At 41.3% G+C, this 22254-nt stretch overlaps 1 protein-coding gene across 4 annotated transcripts; it reads right to left on the reverse strand.

The window, feature by feature from the left end:
- Positions 1-422: 422 nt before the first annotated feature.
- Positions 423-18168, reverse strand: CDCA7L (cell division cycle associated 7 like). Of its 4 annotated transcripts, none has more exons than XM_053962566.1 (10): positions 18074-18168; positions 11708-11848; positions 8433-8564; positions 7592-7948; positions 5857-5931; positions 5003-5185; positions 3443-3577; positions 2490-2639; positions 1697-1833; positions 423-1349 (listed from the first exon to the last, which is right to left on the reverse strand). In XM_053962566.1, exons 1-10 carry the CDS (start codon positions 18131-18133, stop codon positions 1319-1321), a joined length of 1401 nt encoding a protein of 466 aa, XP_053818541.1. In that variant the 5' UTR covers positions 18134-18168; the 3' UTR covers positions 423-1318. The 4 variants fall into 4 exon arrangements, with proteins under 4 accessions (XP_053818541.1, XP_053818549.1, XP_053818532.1 ...); XM_053962574.1 differs by having other exon boundaries at positions 8460-8564; positions 11708-11854; XM_053962557.1 differs by having other exon boundaries at positions 3443-3574; positions 11708-11854.
- Positions 18169-22254: the final 4086 nt, after the last annotated feature.

Genomic DNA, 22254 nt, shown 5'->3' on the forward strand with positions numbered 1-22254 from the left:
GGATCAAAGGGAAACCAAGAATGTTTGTGAATGTCCAGCTTATAAAAGCAAAAGCAGGAGGACAACCTGTGTTTTGCCTTTCAAGCTAAAAATCAAGTCAGGTAAATGGGTTCTGGCAGGAATAGCTTCACTCCTGGCAGTTTCATACTAAGCTTTCAATAAAACATGCTGCTTTCTCAATCTGTCTGATAGTAAAAGGAGAGAGGTATTTTTCACAGTCAGCTGGAGCAAGATTTGTCTCACAAAAACACAGTCCTTAATGTAACACTTATGTGGTCTATGTGGTTATATCCTCATCCATCAATGTTGTGTTCATGTGTTTCTCCACATAATGATTATTGATCTCCAAGCACCATTACATCTGCTATGGGAAAGTAAATGGGAAACATCAGCATCAGGGTGTAGTTTTAATCACAAAATACTCTTCTTTAGATCAGTCTTTATTCTCTCTACACAAAAAGAAATGTGTATATTACATTATTTTAACATACTTTAACATGCAATACAAATATCTTGCATTTAAATGAAGTTGTTTGAAAGCCTGGTTGTACAAATGAAAAGATATCTAAGTATGAACTGCAAGTAAAAAAAATTAATCCTGAACTATAGACCAGTTACAACAGCTGGGTAGATGCTTCAGGCAGCAGATGCACTACACAAAAACTGCTGCTGAGAAGTTTTGTTGGATTTTTTTTTACTGGGATATTTTTAAATTCTTTTTAAACACTCTTCTACTTTCATGTCTTGGTGAATAATTGCACTTTGGAATAAAATTTTCAAAAACCATCCTCCCACTGGTCGATTGCATCACCTTTGGCTAGAATATAATGGCATTCAGATGAAAGTACCTTTTCCTTCTTTGCAAGGACAAGTTCTATAAACTACAGGTGGTGAAACAGGTTCAGACAGCAGAGCTGGAAAAATGGATCTTTATGGTCAAGCTGGTAGACAAGGGTGTTTTGTTTCTTTGAAGACGGGATGCTTTGAAGGTAGTTGTTAAACACCCTTTCTGCAAACTTGCACAATTATATAAATAAAAATATTGCTCATTTTGACCAAGCTCTCTATCCTGTGGTTGTGTAGCTCTATTAAAAATTAACCACTCAAGGTTATATAGGTCTGTGCATGTAGATTTCTCTACCAAAACATTTTCCTGAGAGATCTTTTGCATAAGACCGTATCAATCAAAAAGTTCCCAATACAGAAATGAATATGCTATATGCTACAATTCTATTTTATGTAAAACATAGTAATAAACTTCTGAAGTCAAACTGTTAACATATGAACCAGTTTCAGGCACGGCTTGAGTTCAGTGCTCTCAATTGTCATCCGCCAGTTGTTTTTGTAAACTAGAAGATATGAGAAAACAGTGTTAGTCCTTTTTAGGAAACTCAGCTTCCCCATAAATTTCCATTGCTGAAGATGATAACTTCCAAAACAGCACTTCTATACACTTCAGCCAACCAACAGGGATTTCAAAATAGGCAGAAGCCTTTCAATTTTTTAATCAAATTAGTTGCTTACACAGACAATATACCTCACTTCAAATAAGCTGATTTGAGCCAAGGAAAAAATCTGAAATCCAAGAAACTTCTTTGGCATAGGCACAGGATTTGCCCCAGGACACAAGAAGTCAAATGTTATTTAAAGGGCTATAACAGTTTAAAAAGGAATGACCAGAGGGCAGAGCTCTCACCTTTCCAGGTACTCCTTGACATTGTTGTAGCCGTAGAACTTGGCCAGGTGGATGAGCATGCCGGTGGCACAGCGCCCGTCCCGCCGGCGGCAGTAGCTGCAGTTGCACACCCCGCGACAAGGAGGACAGATCCAGGCCTGCAGGGGCGTGAACATGGGAGGAGGGGAAAAGCAATTTATGAAAAATGTTATACTGGCCTTCCTGTTGCTCAGAGAAATGTGAGTATGGCTTCCCCACCATGTGATTGTTCAGGGCAAGGTTTTACAATCCTCTCTCAGCCAGCCAGCCAACCTTATTAACATTTTCCAAATTCTGCAGGATTAGAGAAATTATTAAATGCTTGAATACTTCTTACTCTGAAGCCTCAGGTTGTCTGATGTGCTCAGTGTTGATTTTCAAATAGACTGAAGTAATCTGTAATGCCTAACATTCATTCCATGTTAGATTGACTGTAGTCAACTCCCTAGAAAGAGATGGGTACCCACTTTGACAGGTTCCTTTGCCTCTCTCTGCCTGCTGGTACAGGACAATTCCTGGCACTGAATTAACCAGGTGGTACATAAAGTCAGGCACCTCCAAGCTGCCCAGCAACTGCATATAAAAACACAGGTGCTAATAGAGCAGCCATTGCCACACTGGGTTAGCACATCAGAGCCATTAGTTAGTACTACAGATCTGCTCTTGGCAAAAAAAAGTTTGAAGACTGTTACTATGAGCATATTCTTAACATCACAGATTACTAACAGAACTGTATTCATTACACTTTCATTCCAGGTTCAAGAATGATACTTACTGGATCAAGCAGAGCTGACTTCACATCTTCACCATATCGATTTCGAAGACATGGTCCACAGAACTGCCCCCTTACTCCTCCACAGCCCTGCTTGCGACAGATTGTCTTTGTATCAGTTGTCTTCTGTCGACACTGGTGGCAAGTACTACCCTAAAGGTGGAATGGAAGAGAAAAACATTTGTATGAAGGACATCTTAAATGCCTGTTGATGAGCTTCCCTAATAATAATAAGCACAAACTTCAAACCAAAGTCAAATTAAACAATGAAGAACAAGTTCTGTTACTATGATAAATCATATAACAATGCTAGGAATTTTAGAGACAGTGCCAAGTTTCAGTTGCAATGGAATTCTCAAATTACATGAACCTCATAATCACAGTTCTGATCCTTTCTTCTCTCTAGGAAAATCCTAAAACTATTGAGAAAGTGATCTTGTGACTCATCCCTGCCAATACCATGAAGTATGACATGCATGGTAAGATTATCTTTACGATAATCAATAATAGCCAAACTCAGTGAAAGCAAGGAAGGAGGAGTTCCATTAAGAACACTGGACACCACAACCTGAACAGAAATGCCATTTCCAGAGGTACAAAGAACAGCAGGAATCACTATTATTTAATGGTACAACACAACATTTTTATTAGTGAGAGAGACGAGAAGGCCAACTCTTACCAGTAGCAAGTAATAGCGATAGCAAACTTGACTTAATAGCTCTGTGAAACAAAAGCACTTTTCAGGGGCAAAAAGCCAGTGGAGGGTATCAGCCACCACAGCCAAGCCCAGAGAAGTCCGGCAAAGCTTTCACAGTTGTACTTGTGTGACATAATAACGATGAACTGAACTCCCCAGAGCCTCAGGAAAGGACACCTTTTAACAAACACTAGTGAAACAGTGAGAGACTTTTCATTTCCAGCACACAGACACACTGAAGAATATGGCAACCACTTACAAGAACTTTGTCATAGACTTTGTCTCTAACAGTGATTGCAATGTTGTCCAAGTCCTCCTGAGTTATGTCTTCTACCGGGCGATGAGACGAGTACTTTGATGATCTCCTTCTTTTGCGTACTCCACAATCCCCCTGCTAAACAAACTCATCTCAGTACATTTTGTCTGATGTCATGAAGCCTCTGTCACCACACTTGGTGACAAATTCCTTCATTTACAATGAGTATGCAGTCCACAGCTGGCAAACTATAGGCTCATGCACCACTTGAAGAACAGGGAATAGTTTCCAAATCACCCCTGCCTCTTTCTCTCCCTCTCATCCATAATCTTTTCTCTACTACACTTTTTTATTAATTTTATTTAATTCCTTTCCATCATTATTACTTCTATGTGCACAAATCCTTGACCTATTTTACTGCTAACTTTTCTTTACATTCCCTGTCCTCCTCCACTGTAACTCTTCATACTCCATTTCTTCCCTCTCAAAATCAGGAACTGGGATCATCTGCCTTCCCATGCATTCCTCCTTCAATCTCCCTGTATCTTTTCTAGTTGCTTTCTCCAATGACAATCTCTAATGTCCTGCAAAAAAAAAAAAAATCTACTAAAGTTTCAGGTTAGTCCTGCCATATCCAGCCCTTCCTTATTAACCTGTTATTTGGAAGAGAGTACTCCATTCACCATTAAGTGAAGTTTTTCCCTTCTAAATCATCATTCTCTTTGACCCCTGTTCATGAACAAATCTCATCACATCCTCAGTCTTCCCCACAGCTGTCTCTGAAGACCTCATTTGTCCTTCACTCTAGATCAGTTTTGTTCTGTCCAAAACAGTAATTTAGCAGCCCAGGTTCTCATTTGGTGCTACTCCTCTTCTTCTAATAGACCGAGTTCCCTCTATAATGCTTTAACTATGCCCAGCACTTTTTCCTACAAGCAGAACTGGGATCCAGCCTGTAAGGGTTCAAACTTAAAGGGTCTTCCTCATAAGGGCTAAGAAAATATAAGCAAGAAAAATGACGACCATAAGCTAGAGAAGGAAAAACCTGTATTTTTAAAAAATAGGAAAGAGTAAAATCTGCAACTTTTCAATTACTAGCCTTACATTAGCAGTTTGCTGGTGCAGATTCCCTTAATACATTCTCAGTTCAGACATATAACTCAAATCTTCCATCTGCTATTTCCAGAGAAGGATTTTTGCCTTTTTTTCCCGAGTCTGGTAACAGAGAAGATCTGCTTTGCCAGCTTCACCACCCCACTGCCTTGCCACTCCAAGGCTTTATACATTAAGGGCTCTAGTAATTCTCAGATGAAGAATTAAATTAATAAAAGACCAGAACTTAACTGCCTTGCTATGGCCTGAGTAAGATTGGTCACAAATAGAGCCCACTTAACAGGTGAAAGATGAGACAGAAAGGCCTGGAGATAACTTATTCTGTAGCTAATCCCAACCAAAGATTTTCAATAACTTTGCATAGGATGTGGTGTCTGGTCTAAGTGCTGGCCAACAATTTAAATGTTTCCTAGTTCCTGACTACTGGGGATATCAAAGTCTGGCAAATACCACACTGAGTCTCTTCAAGAGGTTTTGTTGTCTGTAGCTACGGATGTGTTCTGCAAATTTGACAGCTGACACAGTAAATTTTTCCAAGGCAAATTTTTCTGGTGGACGAGCAGTTCTGGTTGGGTTCATTCGGCGTGTTATCTGGCCTTCAGAGAATGTCCTCCTTGGGGTTTTCTTCTGTTTCTACAAAGAGAAGAAAATTCCAGTAACTGTCTTTTCAGTTATGTTTGTAGTGTTAAACACTAGAAACAACCTGAAAATGTCTGTACCACACTTGTACTATCATGAATTGATCTACTGTTCTCCTACTCCTTATTTGTTAAGCCAAACCCCACCACCAACTATACTCCCTACACACTATACCTTTCTGCTACTTTTAAAAATCACACCTTCATGTCAAATTCTGTTCCAATTAGCATCACAGAACTGTACCAAAATTTAACACGTGGCATATTAAGGTGGAAGCTAGTTCTCACTGCTCTTTGGTAGCTAAATATTCAGATTTTCCCACAATCTGAATATACAATTGAGGAACATTGAGGAATACACAGTTTGAGGAACAAGCGGAATTCTTGGTAATTGTCTTTTAAACTTTTTGAACTGAAAGCTGCTTCATTGAGTTCAAGATTCCTAATTTTGGAGAGTCTTGGGATGTATTTCTTCATAAATTATCTTATAAAATTCCATTTCCTCACATAATCTCTGGAACTTCCTGACCAATAGCAAATCTATACAAATGAAGTGACCAAACCCAAAGAAAACCAGAACAAACTTGCTAAAAGTTTCTGATGAAACTCATTAATCCTAAGTCTAACAAAAATTACTGTCATCACCAACCAGTACTGGGAACTTACTGAAGGAGTTGAGGAGGGTGTTTTCACTGGGAACAGGTCCGGTATGGAATTCAGTTCTGCCAGCAGCTGGGCAAGCTGGAATCAAGTGATGTCACATTGAAAACTCATTGCAACTTGCAAAAAAAGCAACACCATGTACCATCCATTCTTCACATGCACTTCAAATTACAGCTAAACATGTGCAAGGAACCTTTATGGAAGCACTTAAATATAAGTGGGGCTCATAAAAGGGGTTTATTTATTCTGCCATGAGCAAAACCTCTGCCAAGGATACTAACTTCATAGCTCCCACTAATTCTTACTGGGAATTAGAACTAGCCAGAGTTACCTAGTATCTTGTCAAAACAGCACCAAAGGAGTGCATTACAACATGGTAACTATTGATAACGAGATAGGAGGGAGAAAAGACAGGGTGCCAGAAGACAGTAAGATGTTCCCAGTGAGCTTTTCCTCACTGCAGATACATCTGTGCTCTTTGCCAGAGAGCTCAGCGTCCCCTTAAGCAGTGCAGACACTGGGTACACAGTCATTACAAAGTCAGACAGCAACTAAGCCCCACTGGCAGTTCCCCCAATGCATGCATGCTCTGATCATGTACAGCATCAGAAGTACTTCAGCAGGATGATGATTTCTTGCACAGTGCACAAGATGTCTTGGAAGTACATTTCCACAGAAGCAGTGGCTGACAGGTACTAAAAAAAGCACTGACATGTTCTGGAATTCCAGAATGAGGCTAACTTCTGAAAAGCCACTGGTAGTGGGGATAAGCCAAGCTGCTAGCTCTCTGAGACTGCCACAGCCATCAAGAGATTAAAAGCTGAATACAGTACTTCTCAGTAAATACTTCGGTGTGGCATTTATTAAGAACTATTTAATGCCATTACAGTACAGCTCCTAAGATGTCAGTGAATTTCACAGTGGTTGAACTGCAAGGAAGAGAAGGACCAAAGAGCAGCAAGACCAACACAACAGCAGTGGGGACACATGACAGATTAGAAGTGTAGGAACAAAGCTGAAGCAAGTTTTTACACAGGAGCTGCAGGCCCACCCCAAGAGGTATTGCTTGAGCCCCAAGACTGCTTTGAAGCGGCAACTTTCCCTGAAACACAGTAAAACTGAAGCAGCAACTAAAGACTGAACATCAGTTCGGATTACTAAAGAGAGCTGGTGGAATGTTGGATAATAGAGGAAAAACCATTAGGAAATGATCAGTTGCTCTTTTCCACACCTACACACATGTACACACATTCAGCAGTTATATAGTAAAGCAATATTGTAAAAATCACATCCCACACAACTGAAAAATTACATTTATCAACCTCAGCAGTTTTTAGCTGGCTTTCCAATCAGTAACTGCAGCAGATCTGTCACACACAAACAAAAAGTAGAAACACTATTGTGCAAATGACATCATAAACCACTTGAAAGAACCAGCTGGTTTTCTAACATGTTCTGAAGGCTGCAAAACTTGATCATTTTTAACTTTGTTCATATCTATATCAAAAATTCTTAGTTCTACTCTGGTTTTAAACTTGACCAGGCTAGTCCCTACTTGAGGTTTTTTTTAGGGGTAAATGTCTGAGTGCTGAGGGTCCTCTAGGATTTTCCCATCTTTCCCATAAGATGTTCCCAAAGTTCCAGCACAGCTCTAGCAGGGACCCTAGAATTCAAGTATGCTAAAGCTAAGTAATTGGATGTAAATGTCAGAGAACAAAACACTGCTCTTAAGTCTTACCATGGCTTTATTTTCTTTAATATTTATGGCTCTCTTAAGCAGTGCACTGGAACTTTCTTCCTGTGTTTCTTTGATGTCTTCTTCAGACTCTGAAGCAGAGACTTCTACTTTGTCCGACCGCTTGAGGCTTATTTCTTTTGAAAGAGGTGTGAGGGATTCACTGTCCTTTAGAGGTAAATCAGACAAAGCCTGTTCAGGCACTTTTTTCTCAGATGACTTCCTGGTGGGAAACTGTAAAGCAACACGAAGGCCAAAGCTTCTTCTCTTGGGGGAAACCTTCTTCATCTCTTCCTCCTCTTCTTTCTCATTACCCAACAAATTATCACGTTCTTCATCACTCAAGTCTGACTCCACCATCTAGAGGCAGGAAAAATCCCATGTTACATTATTGACTCTGACACAAGAGAAGTAATTTTAAAATCACTAGTTCTAGACAGCAGTCTTTTCACCCAAAGGCACCACCATCAATTCACCTAAATTAATATCTTTTTACAAGTTCACAGTATGCAACTTCTGCCTGTGCAGAAATCAACAAAACATCAACATAATCAACATATTAGTATTGTCTGGCATACAGACATGGCTGTCTCCAGAGGAACAATCTTGCCCAGTACAATCTACAAGCAGTGGAAGTAGTTCTCATTTCTAATATGTGATGCTACATTAAATAAAGCATTCTTTCTCTCTTTTAAGACAACAAGTTTTAATTCAGCATGAAAAAAGACCATCACAGTATCAGCAAAATTCCTACAAGAACACGAAGTTTACACAGAAGAGACAAAAAAAAAAAAAAAAAAAGAAGTCAACATATACATTCACATGTAGGTGTGACTGCCTTTACCAGAACTTCTTTCTTGTTCACATGCACCTCGTTTGAAGCGAAGCCCTCAAACACTTCCGTTTCAGAGTCAGTGTCCTCAGTGAAAATCCTCCGCAGCTCTTCAGTGAGGTATCTGGACTGAAACCGGAGCCCCTGCACAAATACCATTCAGTAGCTGTGAGAGAAGTCAGCTATAGAGTATTCACACAGCCACAATAAACAGGCTTTGAGAGTCAAGACATGCCAACTAAATAGCACGCTTTGAAAGCACTTTGCAGGCAAAGCCTGCCAAAAGAAACAAACAACAAGAGGATGACATTCGGTTTCAATATTGAGTTGTTTTAATTTTGCAAGATTTTTTTTTCTTAATTTTGAGGACAGGGCCTTAACTAAGCTACTTCTTGTGGGGGAAACTTTCTCCTTCACCTCTACCCTTCTTCATTACTACTCAATAAAAATAAACTATCAGTTTTCTTGTATGTAAATTATCATGTTGTTTTATGTACTTTCTTCTTGATGAAAAAAACAGGCCTTGAATAGAAGAAAATACAAATGAGAGATGGGGTCTGCTCCTCATGCTGTTACACCATCACTGAACTGACCAATACCAATACAAATGATGAGAGCTTTGAACAGCCTGATTAATATCCCTCCATCCCTCCAACTTCTCAACTCGCTGTTTTTTTGGTGCAGTTTATCATTCACATGTGTTCTAGGGTTGACAGCTCCTCAATTTCAGCCTATAGACCAGGAAGTAAAAAGATCTCATTGAAACACTCTTCATGATATGTACATTACATCCCAATTAAACACAAGGCTTTTACTAAATAGAAATATATTTCCATACTTCCAACAAGAACTAGTAGAAAGCCACTTAGTCAACCTGTTCCCGCTAATCTCTTGAGAGACTTGTTCCTGGTAGGAATATAATCCATGCTCACATCACACCTGCCTCTTGAAAGTCAGCAACATGTAAGTTTGTTTCCCCAACTTTCCTGTTACTTCTTCCTCCCACACAAGAAACAAAAATTACCTTTAATACAATGCATTTGCTAAATATCTTTATTCTTCCTTTCAATTCCCTCCCTTCCCTGACTTTAATTACACATTTCTTTATTTTAAGATATTATCTGGTGAAAAAAAGATACAATAGATGAGTGGAAAAACTTAAGAGGGGAATGGGGGGGGAGCCACTGCATATGCTGTTTCTTTACACTTAAACATCTACAAATTATTATGGGTAATTGTAATGAGGTTTCTCTGAAGAAAATTACTTTATTCTTTTGTTGATAGCTGCAGTGCAGCTGCTTGAGAAAGGAACAAACACAATAGGGAAGTTACTTTAAAGTTAAATTGCATTTCTTGGAGGAAACTGAAGTTTTTATGTATTCTGTGTTTTTATGAAATTCCACAATGAAGGTTGATGGGGGAAATATGCTATTTGTTAGCTAAAGTAACTAAAAATAACACACCTACAGCTATGCTGCTCATCTATGAAGAACAGTCTACACCAGGTAAAATACACATCAGGGATACCTATTGTGGAGAAATTGTGGGAACTCGGCAGAAGCGCAGAGATTATCAGAGCAGGACTGCAGAAAGCCCTGAGGAAAAGCAGGCACACAGAGGTCACTACTTGTTAACTTATTTGCACCTCAGCATCCAAGGGAACACCTGATGCACTAACAGCCCATTTGTCACCCCAGCAGGGCAGCTACCTTGCCTCCTTTCTCAAGAACTGCTGAATTTTTCTGAACTTCACATCATTTTGCCCTTTGCACCAAAACCCTTTTGTTTCCTGCACAAGTACCAATGGTCTTTTGCAGCAATAGTGGTGTTTGGCATCATGAACACTGGATGATGCTCATCCTGATGCAGGGCCCTGATGTGCAAGGACAGCAGATTATGCTGCAGTTGGATGGAACTCAGGGTATTTTTATTGTGACATTTAGTGGTAAGGAAATTAAATTCAATACTGATCAAGATTAAAAATAATTCTCATCCCAAGGGAAATACAGGAATGGTAAGGAAGGTTTGAGTGCCAGCTGTAAATCTGGAACAAGTCTCACTGGGATTCTCAGCAATGAATGTTAAACTAACAGTACCTATCTCTTCCACAGTATTTTTCATCAGAGGATTTTAAAATACTTTGCAGAAGAGATCATTATCATAAACTCTATTTCACAAGTTGGGAAATCAAGGGAGAGAAAGGTACAGTCAGGTGTCTGCAGCCCCCAAATATGCAGAAGTAGAAGCCCCCACAAAAGGCTTCCCCTCCACCACCATTACTTCTCCCCATTGACCCTTCTTGATGCTCCTCACAAAAACACAAATGCAACTGCAAGCTACCTCCTGGTTTTCCAAGTTGCCAGTACTGCTGTCTAGCAATATTAAAAACCGATTTAGAGCCCAGTACATTTCATTACATTTTAGACACTATCTTTCTCCATAGCACAGACTGTGGCTCTACCCCAAAAAGGTTTCTGCACTCTCCTGGGGTCACTTTGTCTCTAAAGGCTCAGAAACAGTACATACTTGTACAAGCCTCATTCTGTCTCTTTCTCTGGCTAACACTAACCATCTTCCTTGTCATAAGCACCTCTTAACCAGGTGCTGACCTGATGGACTAGAAAAATAAAAGAAAAAAAATTTAATTATCTCATTAATGAGGGACCTTTGCAAGATCACAAATGACAGAAGTATCTTATAACACATTAGCCCATGGCTATCAAGCATGTAATTATAAGTTTCTAAAAGACTGAACATTAAATTTTTGCCACCCAAGACAGCATACCAGTTCTATTCCCTTCTTGTGAATTCAGCTGGTATCTCCAGCTACCAAATCAGAGAAGAAAAAATATCAAATCATTGTGCTGATCCAAGCCACTTCACCATCAAGAGAGCAAAGAACCAGCAGATTGCACTACTGCAGCAAGAACTGACAGTTTCTCTGGATTACCACTATTAAAACATAATTTTAGTGCAGAGACAGCATGGAGATATTTCTGGAATTAATACTTTGAAGTCTACTCACAAATGCCCATCTAATATCATGTACTTACCTATTTCACTTAAAACTCGTTTTCCAACGAAACACATTTTCTTTTTTATATAATGAAGGAGTTTTCAAAAGCAACCACTAGATTCTAAATACTAAGTTTGTTTACATTTATGTTTAACATGGGCATTGCAAATTACAGGTTAAAGTGTGAGTTATAATTCACACAGTTTTTACACAGGCTCAGAGTATTACTGCATCCCAAGAGCATAACTGGACTATGACAATCTGTTCCTACCTCTTTTCCAGACTCCAGGGAATCAAAACTAGCAGAATTGTTCTCTGACAAGAAGCTCTGTTTGGAAGCATCATCTTGCAATCCTGGAAAATCTTCACTGTCACTGGGGGCATTAAAAATATTGGCCACATCCTCGGCTACCTGTTTCTGATTCAAAACAAGACAGAAAATACACGTCACACACACCAACTTAACAAGAAAACTCAAACTGGCAACAGTACAACTTATTTTTATATTCCTATGCAAGCACAAGTCTGCAGCACAAAATATGCTATGTGTAAATTGTACCTTATTTAGCTAAACAGGAAAATTCTGTATAGACTGTTTTAATCCCCGAATACAGACTCAGCATCTGGGATTAGGGAGGGGATGCAATACATAGGGTGTTCATCTCCATAGAAAAGTTCTTCAGAGACATAAAAATACATGTGTGCCTCATCTTTGCAAGAGGGAGTTCAGGGCACCTTTACCCATGGGGAAACCCACCACCCCTCCTGCTCCTTCAGAGCAGTGATGGCTCAGAGCTGAGGAACACAACTTCAAACATAACACAATGCTAAAGTACAAAGAAACCTGACCTTTAGATCCCACAGTACCATTATGGATTTTAGCAGACACTTAGCTAACTCCAAAAATAAAACCACTGCAACTCATTCTCCTTGGTCAGTACTGTCACAGAGCTTCTCCTGTGATACTTGGTAAAAGACTGAAAATGTGCTAACCAAGAACACTTCTCCTTTGCTAGAAGCCCATTATGTGGCCCACCAGGAGAGGGGGGAGCACAGCCACTGGCAGGCAGTAGCCTTCCTGTGGTGACCAAGGTCACAGCTTCAGAGTTCAAGAAGTCCAGTCCCAGCCTAGAAGACTCATAACACCACATCCAACCATTCCATTGGGCCTTATACTTCACAGCAAACACTTTGGATAAGGCTCTGCATGTGCCAGGATAGTAAAGAAGCCTTCAGACAGTTCACATGTGGACTGCTTTAGGATCTGGTGTGTGTAAGGATGGGATGAACAGATTAAACCTTAAAAACCAACGAAGAAGGTATTTTGCCGAATTTCAGAACACATTTTCACACATCCAAGTATCACCTGCAAAACCATTCTGCTAGTCACACAAATGCTCTGGGAGAAAAGTGTCTGCATTCCTCACCAGCATCCAGACACTCATCCCTTACATCCCCTGGACCACATATACACCTCACACACACCACTGCAACTTGAAACAAGCCTCTCTGCTGTTTGCTAAAGCCACACTCTCATTAACATGAGATCAATGACTGCCTGGTCAGAGGCCAATTCCTCATCTGAAAGTGCTGTTTTCCAGCCCTGAATATTCCCAGTACATCTCAGAGACGAGGTTCAGAACAGAGAGCACACTGCCATTTTCCACTGTCACAGAAAACCAAGGTTGATGTAGGCTGATGCAAAACCAACTTACTGTTGCTGGAGCAAGAGTAGAATTCACCTCTGAAAAACTGACCCTCTCAGGCCTATAATGGCATGATCCAAAGTACAGTTGCTAAAGTCATGCTGTCTATATCCAAACCCCTTTGGATATTCTCTTACTCCCACCTCCTACAGTGAACATCCAGAATCCACTTCCATTGCTGTGATGGAATTCACTCAGTACAGAGCAGTGCTAAAAATGAAGGATTGTGCATTTTAATGGAAAAACATATAAGGAGCTGAGAGTCTCGCTGCTATGAATAAATTGCTTCCAGGAGCCACTGCATTAGTTCTTGTGCTAATGTACAGCTGAGTTAGCCACTGCTGTGATTACTGTATGCCTGATTTCTTCTTCTTCATCTATTGCTTCTGCATCGGCACCAGAGGAGTCATTATGAGGCTGTAATTACTGATTTTGAACAACAACAAAAAATTCTTTCCCAGTAGGAGACTTAATTTTTTTGCATTCCCAAATTCTAAGGTACTGGTACTGATTTAAGTAACTTACTGCAGAGATCCAAGGATTTTTAGTTTGTGACTTGCTCCCCATAGCCTGACTAGAAAGAATCTCAGTTTAGTCACTGATGAGTCCCCGTTTTACCAGAAGGGCTTAACCTTAGTAACAGACAACAACTGACATGTACAAAGCAGACATACATACTCCACAAGTTCAGAAAGGGAAGCCTCATGGTGAATCTTGATTAGCAACACTATTTCTGCACCTGAAATTGTAAGCCAAATTTATTTCCAAGGAAAGTCCACTGACATAAAAGACAAGCTTGCAGCAAACATCTCGGTCGTGATGGGTTCATTCAATGTCATTTATTGTGCAGTCCTGGAAGCCACAGACATTTCCATCTTCAACTTTCAATTCAAATACATTCTGAAACTGATTTACAATCAGCATCAGAGCCTAGGATTCCCACTCTTGTCAACAAATTATTACACACCAAGAAAGAAAATACATATTTGTCTAAACAGAAATGTCAAAATGTTGATCTATTCAAAACACCTGTAAAACACAGGCACTCCAGGAGAGGATCTTTTTGCCACTAAACCCCTAAAAAAGTCATGAAGGCAGAGATGTGATGTACATTGCAAGCTTGCTCAGGGAAAATATTTCAACATGAATAGACCACAATGGACTGCTGAAATGCTGCAGGTGTGAGAAATACTGTGTTTTAAATATACCTGTTACAAAGGCTAAATACCAAAAGTCTAGTAAAAGCTGGAAATAATTCACAGCTGCTGAAAAAGTCAGTCTTATTTCTGGTAGGAAGTTTTATATCTATTGAACTCATTTATTTTTGCATGTAAAACACACTTAGTTGTTTAAAACCCCTACAAGGTACTATTCAAAAGCATCAGCAAACCTTCCCCACTACAGATGGCACACAATCCAACAACTGCCAGAATAACAAATCCTATCTTTCTGCAGAAGTAGTCCAAAACTCAAGACACCCACAGCACTCACAACAACATTTTTTCAAGCACTATCCTCATGAATTCCACCTTGTTAGGCAAGGAAAAAAAGAAAAGCCCAAGGTGAGGTGTTTTGCTATCCACATCAACAGGAAGAATTTTCATGTTTCAATTGAAAAAGCAACTTTCCTGACACCAAAGCCAGAAAAGATGCAACTTGCCCAGTAGGCTGTGAGGAGAGAACACTTGCCTGCAGGCAAACCAGTGTATTTGGTGGGAAGCATGTTATTTCTACAGCTATTTCTAAACATGACTACCATGTTTAATTTTTTTAGGACTTATTTACACACATCACTTTCCCTGCCAATTGTCACAGCAGCACATTGTTCTCCAACAGTAATGTATCAGGAGAACCTACAGCATGAGAAAGAAGGGCTAGATGTAGTTCTTTATTTTTGCTCCTACCATGGGGAAAAAATTAATTGGGCTGTGTTCCCTTAGTTCAATTTAGCACAATGAATGGGCATTCCTACTCAAAACAGAGGATAGACAAGTTCAGTCAGACTGAAATAACCAAAGTTTAATCCCAAGCAGATACTCACACAAACCAAACCTGTGCAAAGTCACACCTTCACTACATGCTGGAAAGCCTCTTGACTTGTCCCAGGTTCAGTCCAGAAGCCAGCCTAAGGCACACCACCCAAGGGCACTGCATTTGGCTCATACCTCAAAGGAACCACCGAACAGGGAAGCACTCCAAGGTTGACAATTGTGGGCAGCACTACAAGAATAGAGGGGCCCAGCCAGAATGTCAATAGGTGCCAGACCAATAAACCAGAACTATTCAGAAGTCAAGATCCTGGTTTTTCCATTGGAGTCACAAAGGCGAACAGCACTCTAAAAGCTTAATTTTAAGTATCATACAAATGTGTGAAAGACATGGAAAGCACAGAGATACAAAGCCCCATACTGCAATGCAAAAGAATTACACAGATTGGATGCATGGTCAAAAAGACTGTCAACCACACAATCAGCCTGAGACTCGCGGGCATCAACAATATCTAGGAAGGCAAGGAAGATGGCAGATGACCTCCAGAATTTCTCAACATCATTAAAGCATAAGAAACTGAAATCCCCTGGACAGTGAAGTATATTCCTGGCATAAGAGGCAGGAGATGGAAAGGCAAGTGAATGTTCTGAAAGAAGAAGGAACAACTGATGGAATGAGCAGTCATCACCCACTTTTATGATTTTTGCAGGAATAATTTCATTCTAAAGTAAAGATGGATTATGCCTGAGCCTTTAATCTGTCACAGCAACAACTCCTGGGACTTTGAGGGTACCCCCTCAAAAGGTTCTGGCAACTTTCACACCAGTAAACCTACTGCTCCATGAAATTTTGGTAAATTCAGCTGTTTTCAGAACAGCCAGCCGAATACAATTTCTATATTGCCTTATTTAGACTGATAATAAACTAATGTCCATAAAGCTACTTTATCCTAAAATAAGGAATCCCCAAGTATCATCATCACATGGCAAATAATTTAAAATGTCACCTTCCACAGGCAGTACCTTCCTGGAAACTATTTCCTACTCTTCAAAAATGCTGGTAGTACTGTGAGTACCAGCATGCCAGCATATGAACACAATCCAAACACCATCAACTGCTACTATTTCTTCCTGTGTACCATCTAATCTCTCACCAATCTTAACAGCTGTAACAACTATTTCTGAATTAATTCTGCATAATTCAAGAGCATTCCATGGTGATGCCTAATTACTGTCCCAGCCCCGGTGTTTCAAGGAAAGGTTTTGTACAATACCACGATGCACCCTAGCTTTGTGCCTGGACTGCTCAAATCTAGGACTTGAGTTCAGGCCTTGTGGGTGCAAACACTTAGTCACAGCCAGCACCTCTTTAACAAGCTGTGTACTGAAACTGCTGTGCCAGGACCTGGTAAATCAGACCCCGGGACAGGAAATGGAACTGCAGGTCTTGCAATTCAAAACAGTTTTGTAGTGCTGCCGTCTTCAGCAATTGTTTTCAAATGGTGGCATGTACTCACAAGCCAATCTGCCCATCAGCAGTGATGGTCCTGACTTCAGAGGCAAAGAAACCTTCACCACCAGATGATCCTGGCCCAGCCAGGACTGAATTCACTGCCCATCAATGTATCACAAAGACAAGGCAAAGCCAGCAGAAGGCTGTGCTCAGTCAAAAATAAACTCCCATGAGAAACAGGAAAGCACCCCATCCTTCTGCCCTTTGCTGAGCTTTGACAGAAACATGATGTGCAGCTTTTAGCTGTGTACCAGAAAGGGAACTAGTAGACAGTAAGAGTCACAGCACCAGAGGTGAGAATCGAGTGCCATTTGTGTCTGTAGTCAATCAGGGTTATCCCAAACTGTTTTATAGTGCTCTTATCTTCACACTGCCAATAGAGGGCCTGAGGTCGTACAGAGGTGGAAGGTCTCTGCAAGGACAGAGGTTGTAATAAATATTCCAGTGGCTCTATTACACTCCAGTTCCAAAGAAATGCCTGTAAAACTCTAACTTTCCATCAATAAGAGCTGAATGAGATGCTGAACTTCTCACTCCTTCACACCACCTGGGAAGCTCACCACGACTTAAAAAGAATCAATTTAGACTACATATAAGAATGGTAAAACACTGGAATAAGTTGTCTAAAGAGTTGATAAGATGTTCCACCCCTCAAAACATTCAAGATCAGGTTGGATGGGACCCTGAGCGACCTGATCTAGTTTAAGATGGCAATGCTCATTCAAAGAGGTTGACTAGACCCTTCCAATCCAAAGTATTCTACGATTCTACAGCCATGCCACCTCTCAAGATCTGAACCACACAATCAGCCTGATGCACCCAAGCATGCGCCACCAGGCTTGGACCAGACCACAGCCGATGGAAGCATGCCTCTCAGGAGACTCAAATATGTGCCAGCATTGGCATCGCGGCATTTCAAAAGAAAAAAAAAAAAAAAAAAAAAAAAAAAAAAAAGAGGCCAGAATTAAATAAATGTATTAGCTATTTCTAAAGTGGTATCCCCAGGCTCACAACTAATTAATTCTCAATTATCCACTCCAGCTTTTATTAGAGCCGCTACAAGTCCCAGAACAGCTGCAGTTGCCCCACGCCGCTGCTGAGTGTCTCAGGGCCGCCCCGAGGGCGGCTTCCACCCCATTCCCGGCCTTTTACAAGCGCGGAGCCGCCGCGCCACGTGGATGGCTCCCGGCGGGACCGCGGGCCGCCCGGTGTCCCGGACAGCGCGCTGCGGCGGGGGCGGTGCGGGCGCGCCGGGGGAGCCGCCCCGCCGCTGGCGGTCACTCGCCGGCGCTGGCGGGCAGCTCCTCCGACCCCTCATGCCGCGGGCAGCGGACAAAGGCCGCCGCTGCCCCGAGCAGGCGGAAAGCTGCGGGCCGGCTCCCTGCCCCCGCCACCCGGCCCCGCTCCGCCAGCCCGCGGGCCCCCCTCACCTTGCCGCGGGTCCCCGCCGCCGCTGCCCCCCGCCGCCGCCGCCGGCCGCGCCGCGCCATGGCCACCCGCGCTACCGCGGGCTGAGGAGGAGGAGGAGGAGGAAGGAGAAGGGAGGAGGGGCGCGGGGCGGTGGCGGGGTGGAGCCGCCCGGCAGTGGCGGGAAAGCGGGTGGAGGGACGGGCACTCCGCGTGGCCTGCATCGGGGTGGGCCAGTGCTGTTCGGATGCTGCTGCGGATCCCATGGGCACTCCGCATCCTCCGTTCTTTCCTGCACGCTTTTCGCTGAGCGGCAGCTGTTTTGTCTGAAAGGGGCAGGCTTTGGAAGGAAATAGGCTTTCATCCTCCAAATAACTTAAAATGTTTATTTACGCAATACAGGTGGGAAGCGTAAGCCTCTTGAAAATCTCTGGGAAAAAAATGGGTGGTGGGGTGGGGCGCAGAGGGGGAATGATGCCACTTTCAAATCAAAATCGTAAAGTCTAATCATTAGTTCAGCACTGCACATTCACCACTAAGCCATATCCCCAAGTGCCACATCCATATGATTTCTAAAGACTTTGAGGGATAGTGATCCCACCACTTCTCTGGGTAGCCTGTTCCAATGCCTGATCCCTTTAAGTGAAGAAACCTTTCCTGGCAAAATCTCAGGCCATTTCCTCTTGTCCTATCACTTGTTCCTTGGGAGACCGACCCCCTGTCTCCTTACACCTTCCTTTCAGGCAGGTGTAGAGAATAATAATGTGTCCCCCTGAGTCATCTTTTCTCTGGGATAAACAAGACCAGCTCCCTCAGCTGCTCCTCATCAGACTTGTGCTCCAGGTCCTTCACCAGACCCCTCACCAGCTCAACTACCCTTCTCTGGACACTCTCAGCACCTCAATGCCTTTCTTGTAATGAGGAGCCCAAAACTGAAAACAGGACTAGAGATGCGACCTCACCAGTGCCAACTACAGGCGGACATTAAATGCATTCCCCAGGTTCCCAAGTTAACAGCCTTTAACTCCACTGTGAAAGTGAAATCTGAAGTTGAAAGGGATGGGTAGCAGAACTGGTTCCTTCAAACAGCAAGTCAACAGTTCAAATTTCAAAATATCACAAATGCTGGGAAAAAAATCTAATCAGAGTAATGTAATTGGGAAAAAAAAAAAAGGGAATATATCAAATTTTAAAGAACTTTTCCTCCACACAAGTTCCTATTTCATTATATTTTCCACTGTGCAGCTAGTAGAAAGATGAACACAGAATCAGGCAAACTATTTTTCTAGTTTCCTCTGAATAACCTCTATTCCTCAATTAAGAGGTTTAATTTTTATTAAAAACTTAACAATCTTTTACATGTCCCTTTTTAATCAAGGGGATTGTTACTAGATTAGGTACTTTGTGTTATGATTACCCAGTAATTCAGTGAGAAAAGCTACCCTTTGAGCAGAGAGGTGCTCCCAAAGTTGTCTGATTGGGTGGGGTGGAGGTCTGCACTCAGCTTAGCCCTGTCCCACTGGCACTGTGAATATTCCCTTGCACAATGCAATGTGAAGCAGGTCCAGCATAAAACTGTTGAGACAGTGTTTTCCTGATGCAACTTTGATAATAGAAGGGTACACTTTCCACTACGGTTGCAATTGTGTTAACTCCCCTGATCAGGGTACATTTTATAAAGTTCTCTTCCCTTTTCCCATCCTTGCATCTGAGTATTTCTCCCTTGAAGGGCTCCCTGAGAAACATTCTCTTTCTTGCCAGCATGGCACCCTCACACGTTCTCTTATGGGGCTATTGCCAGCTGTTCATCGTCCATCTCAAAAGGATGGACTCTGTAGGTGGCTCAGAGGGAAAGAGCTCTCTTGGGATCAGCAGTGAAGTACCACAGTGTTTGCAGTACTGTAAAAGAAAAGCGTGTCTTTACCCTCCTCCTTATGGGATTTGAGAAAACTGGAGAATTGATGACTATATTTGAACTGGGGGATCTCAGTATCAGGTCTCAGGATATGTTTCACACCCAGGTTTCTGTCTGGTGTCTTCCACAAGCCCTCTAGTCTGGGTAGTGGAGTAGAACAGCAAGAAATTCACTTGCCCATGTAATCTGGCTGAAATAAGCCTGTAATAACTACCTTTATAGTTTTTGAATTGGTAAAAGCAAATCAGAGGAAACAAGTGTGTTATTCTGTAGCTTACCTTCAAGCACAATTGTGAATTGCCATGCTAAAAATAAATTCAGATTGTTTTGACTCTTTCAGTACCTTCTGGATGACAGAGACTTAAAAGCATTATGTATTTTTTAACTTAGGGGAGCACTTCAAAATGCACAGTGCAGCCTGCCTACTCTGATGAGTTCCCAGGTCTGACTAGCTATTTTAAACACTCCACTGTAAATATTGACTTAAAAGTTAGAGGAAAGTAACATTTTTTGGGAAAGTGAAGGACAGATGAGTTCTTCCCCTCTCTCTGAGGGGAAGAGCCTCTCCACATACCATTGCATCTGATCCTCAGTGTAACACATGGTGGACTACCCATTTAAGTACTTCCAAGCATTTATACTCCAGCCATATGGAAGGTATTTGTTAAGAGAGAATGTGAGGGAAGTCGTTACATGCAAACAAAGAAACATTTAGCCAAAGCAGGCCATTTAAACACTGGTTTGCACTGCAATATCCAGTACTGAGGCACCTGCTGTTATCACTCAGGGTGCAGAAATAAGAAGCTTTGGGCATGAGGTGGGGAAGAGGGAATTCAGTAGAAGACAAAATGTGGGAATTATGTATAATATCAGCAAAACTGAAATTCAGACTTCTTAAAATACAGAAGAATAAAGATCTCTTGTGCAATACATTCCTGAAAAGCTTGTATATTATGTCCTCCACTGCTGATCCTGGGCTTGGTTCTTTCTCTAGTCCCCAACAGTCTACTTTATGAAGCACTTTGTTTGTTAAAAGCTGTCAACATGCTGTCTTGGATTGCGAACAACAGATTTGAAATGGCTGTGTTGACTGTCCTGTGCTAAATTAGAGTGAATAAAATTGAATTCTTTTACAATAGAGATGTGTAGCTATTATGCAATTTGTTGCTTTGGCTTTGTTTCTCTTTTTCCCCCCCCTAACTTTCCACTTCATTTTGTACTTTCATAATCATTCTCCTTCTCAGCATTTCAAGCCCTTCTTGTCAGTTATTGTTATTTATGTTGCCTTATTAAAAGTGTAGGGTTTTTTAAAATTTTGTTAGTTTATTTTTTCTGTGGCTGTAGCTCAAATACTTCTAAGTGTGGATTTTCCACCACTGAATTCCTGTCCATCTTCTTTATCTCTTGTCATATTATTTCCAAGTTCTTTTTTCTAACCCACAACAGTTTTTGTGTTATTGCCTTGTCAGTAGGATCTCATCATCTGCTCAGATGAGGTTTAGCTGAAATCCTGATACTCTTCAACTTCAACCTTATATATTAAGCCTGAATTATTTTGCAATGACTGGATCCAGAATAGTATCTGACCTTGCTTATCATCCCATGAGAGCATTGCTGATAATGTCTCAGTCCAACTCATCGGACTCAAAACTATACAATGAAACTCATAACAATGAACTCTGTCTTGGGCTCAGTATGATTATTATAATCAGACTGAAATTTCGAAACAGAACAAATGTATACTGAAGGAATTATGAGCTACTCAAAATATGTATCAGGTATAGCAGATTCATGAGTTTATGGGATACTCAGTAACAACATGATGCACTGTAAAATTACAGGACAGCACCACCACCTCTCTAAAGTGGCCATGTAAACAGAAAAATTGTTTCCCTTGAGTTTCAAATTAACAATAACACTCTAGTTTATCATTTTGGACTTTACTGCTGTGAATTTACCAAGGTGGATGAACATCAAAATCAGTCCTTGCTCCTGAACTCTGCTTTCACTGCTCCCTCTAACAGTCTCTAATTTGGGGGCCATTGTAATCACAACTGAGGGCTTTACTACTATCTTCCTGCCACCACGCTTCTCTAAGACCTGTCAAGCATTTTAAGTAGCATGCACTTTCCCACACTTCTCAATGAATGCTGACATACCTAACTTAAAAGGATTACTTTCTGCTGAGAGGAATTGTAATCTTCTTTTCCTGCTCTGCAAATCCTCTAGTAAATGAAAAAGAAAGGCCAAGATCTGTTCTGCTGTGCAGGGCAAATCACCATCGCAGAA

The sequence above is a fragment of the Vidua chalybeata genome, chromosome 1 (assembly GCF_026979565.1).
Source record: "Vidua chalybeata isolate OUT-0048 chromosome 1, bVidCha1 merged haplotype, whole genome shotgun sequence".
Classification (NCBI taxonomy): Eukaryota; Metazoa; Chordata; class Aves; order Passeriformes; family Viduidae; genus Vidua; species Vidua chalybeata.

What these genes read in the sequence shown, in the direction of transcription:
- CDCA7L (XM_053962548.1), bottom strand. Translation starts at nt 18,133, where the DNA reads ATGGCGCGGCGCGGCCGGCGGCGGCGGCGGGGGGCAGCGGCGGCGGGG. An exon ending in TTAAAGAAAATAAAGCCATG is followed by an intron (nt 5,932 to 7,591) that starts GTAAGACTTAAG and finishes ACTTGATTCCAG; the next exon opens with CTTGCCCAGCTGCTGGCAGA. An exon ending in AAGTCTATGACAAAGTTCTT is followed by an intron (nt 2,640 to 3,442) that starts GTAAGTGGTTGC and finishes TTCCACCTTTAG; the next exon opens with GGTAGTACTTGCCACCAGTG.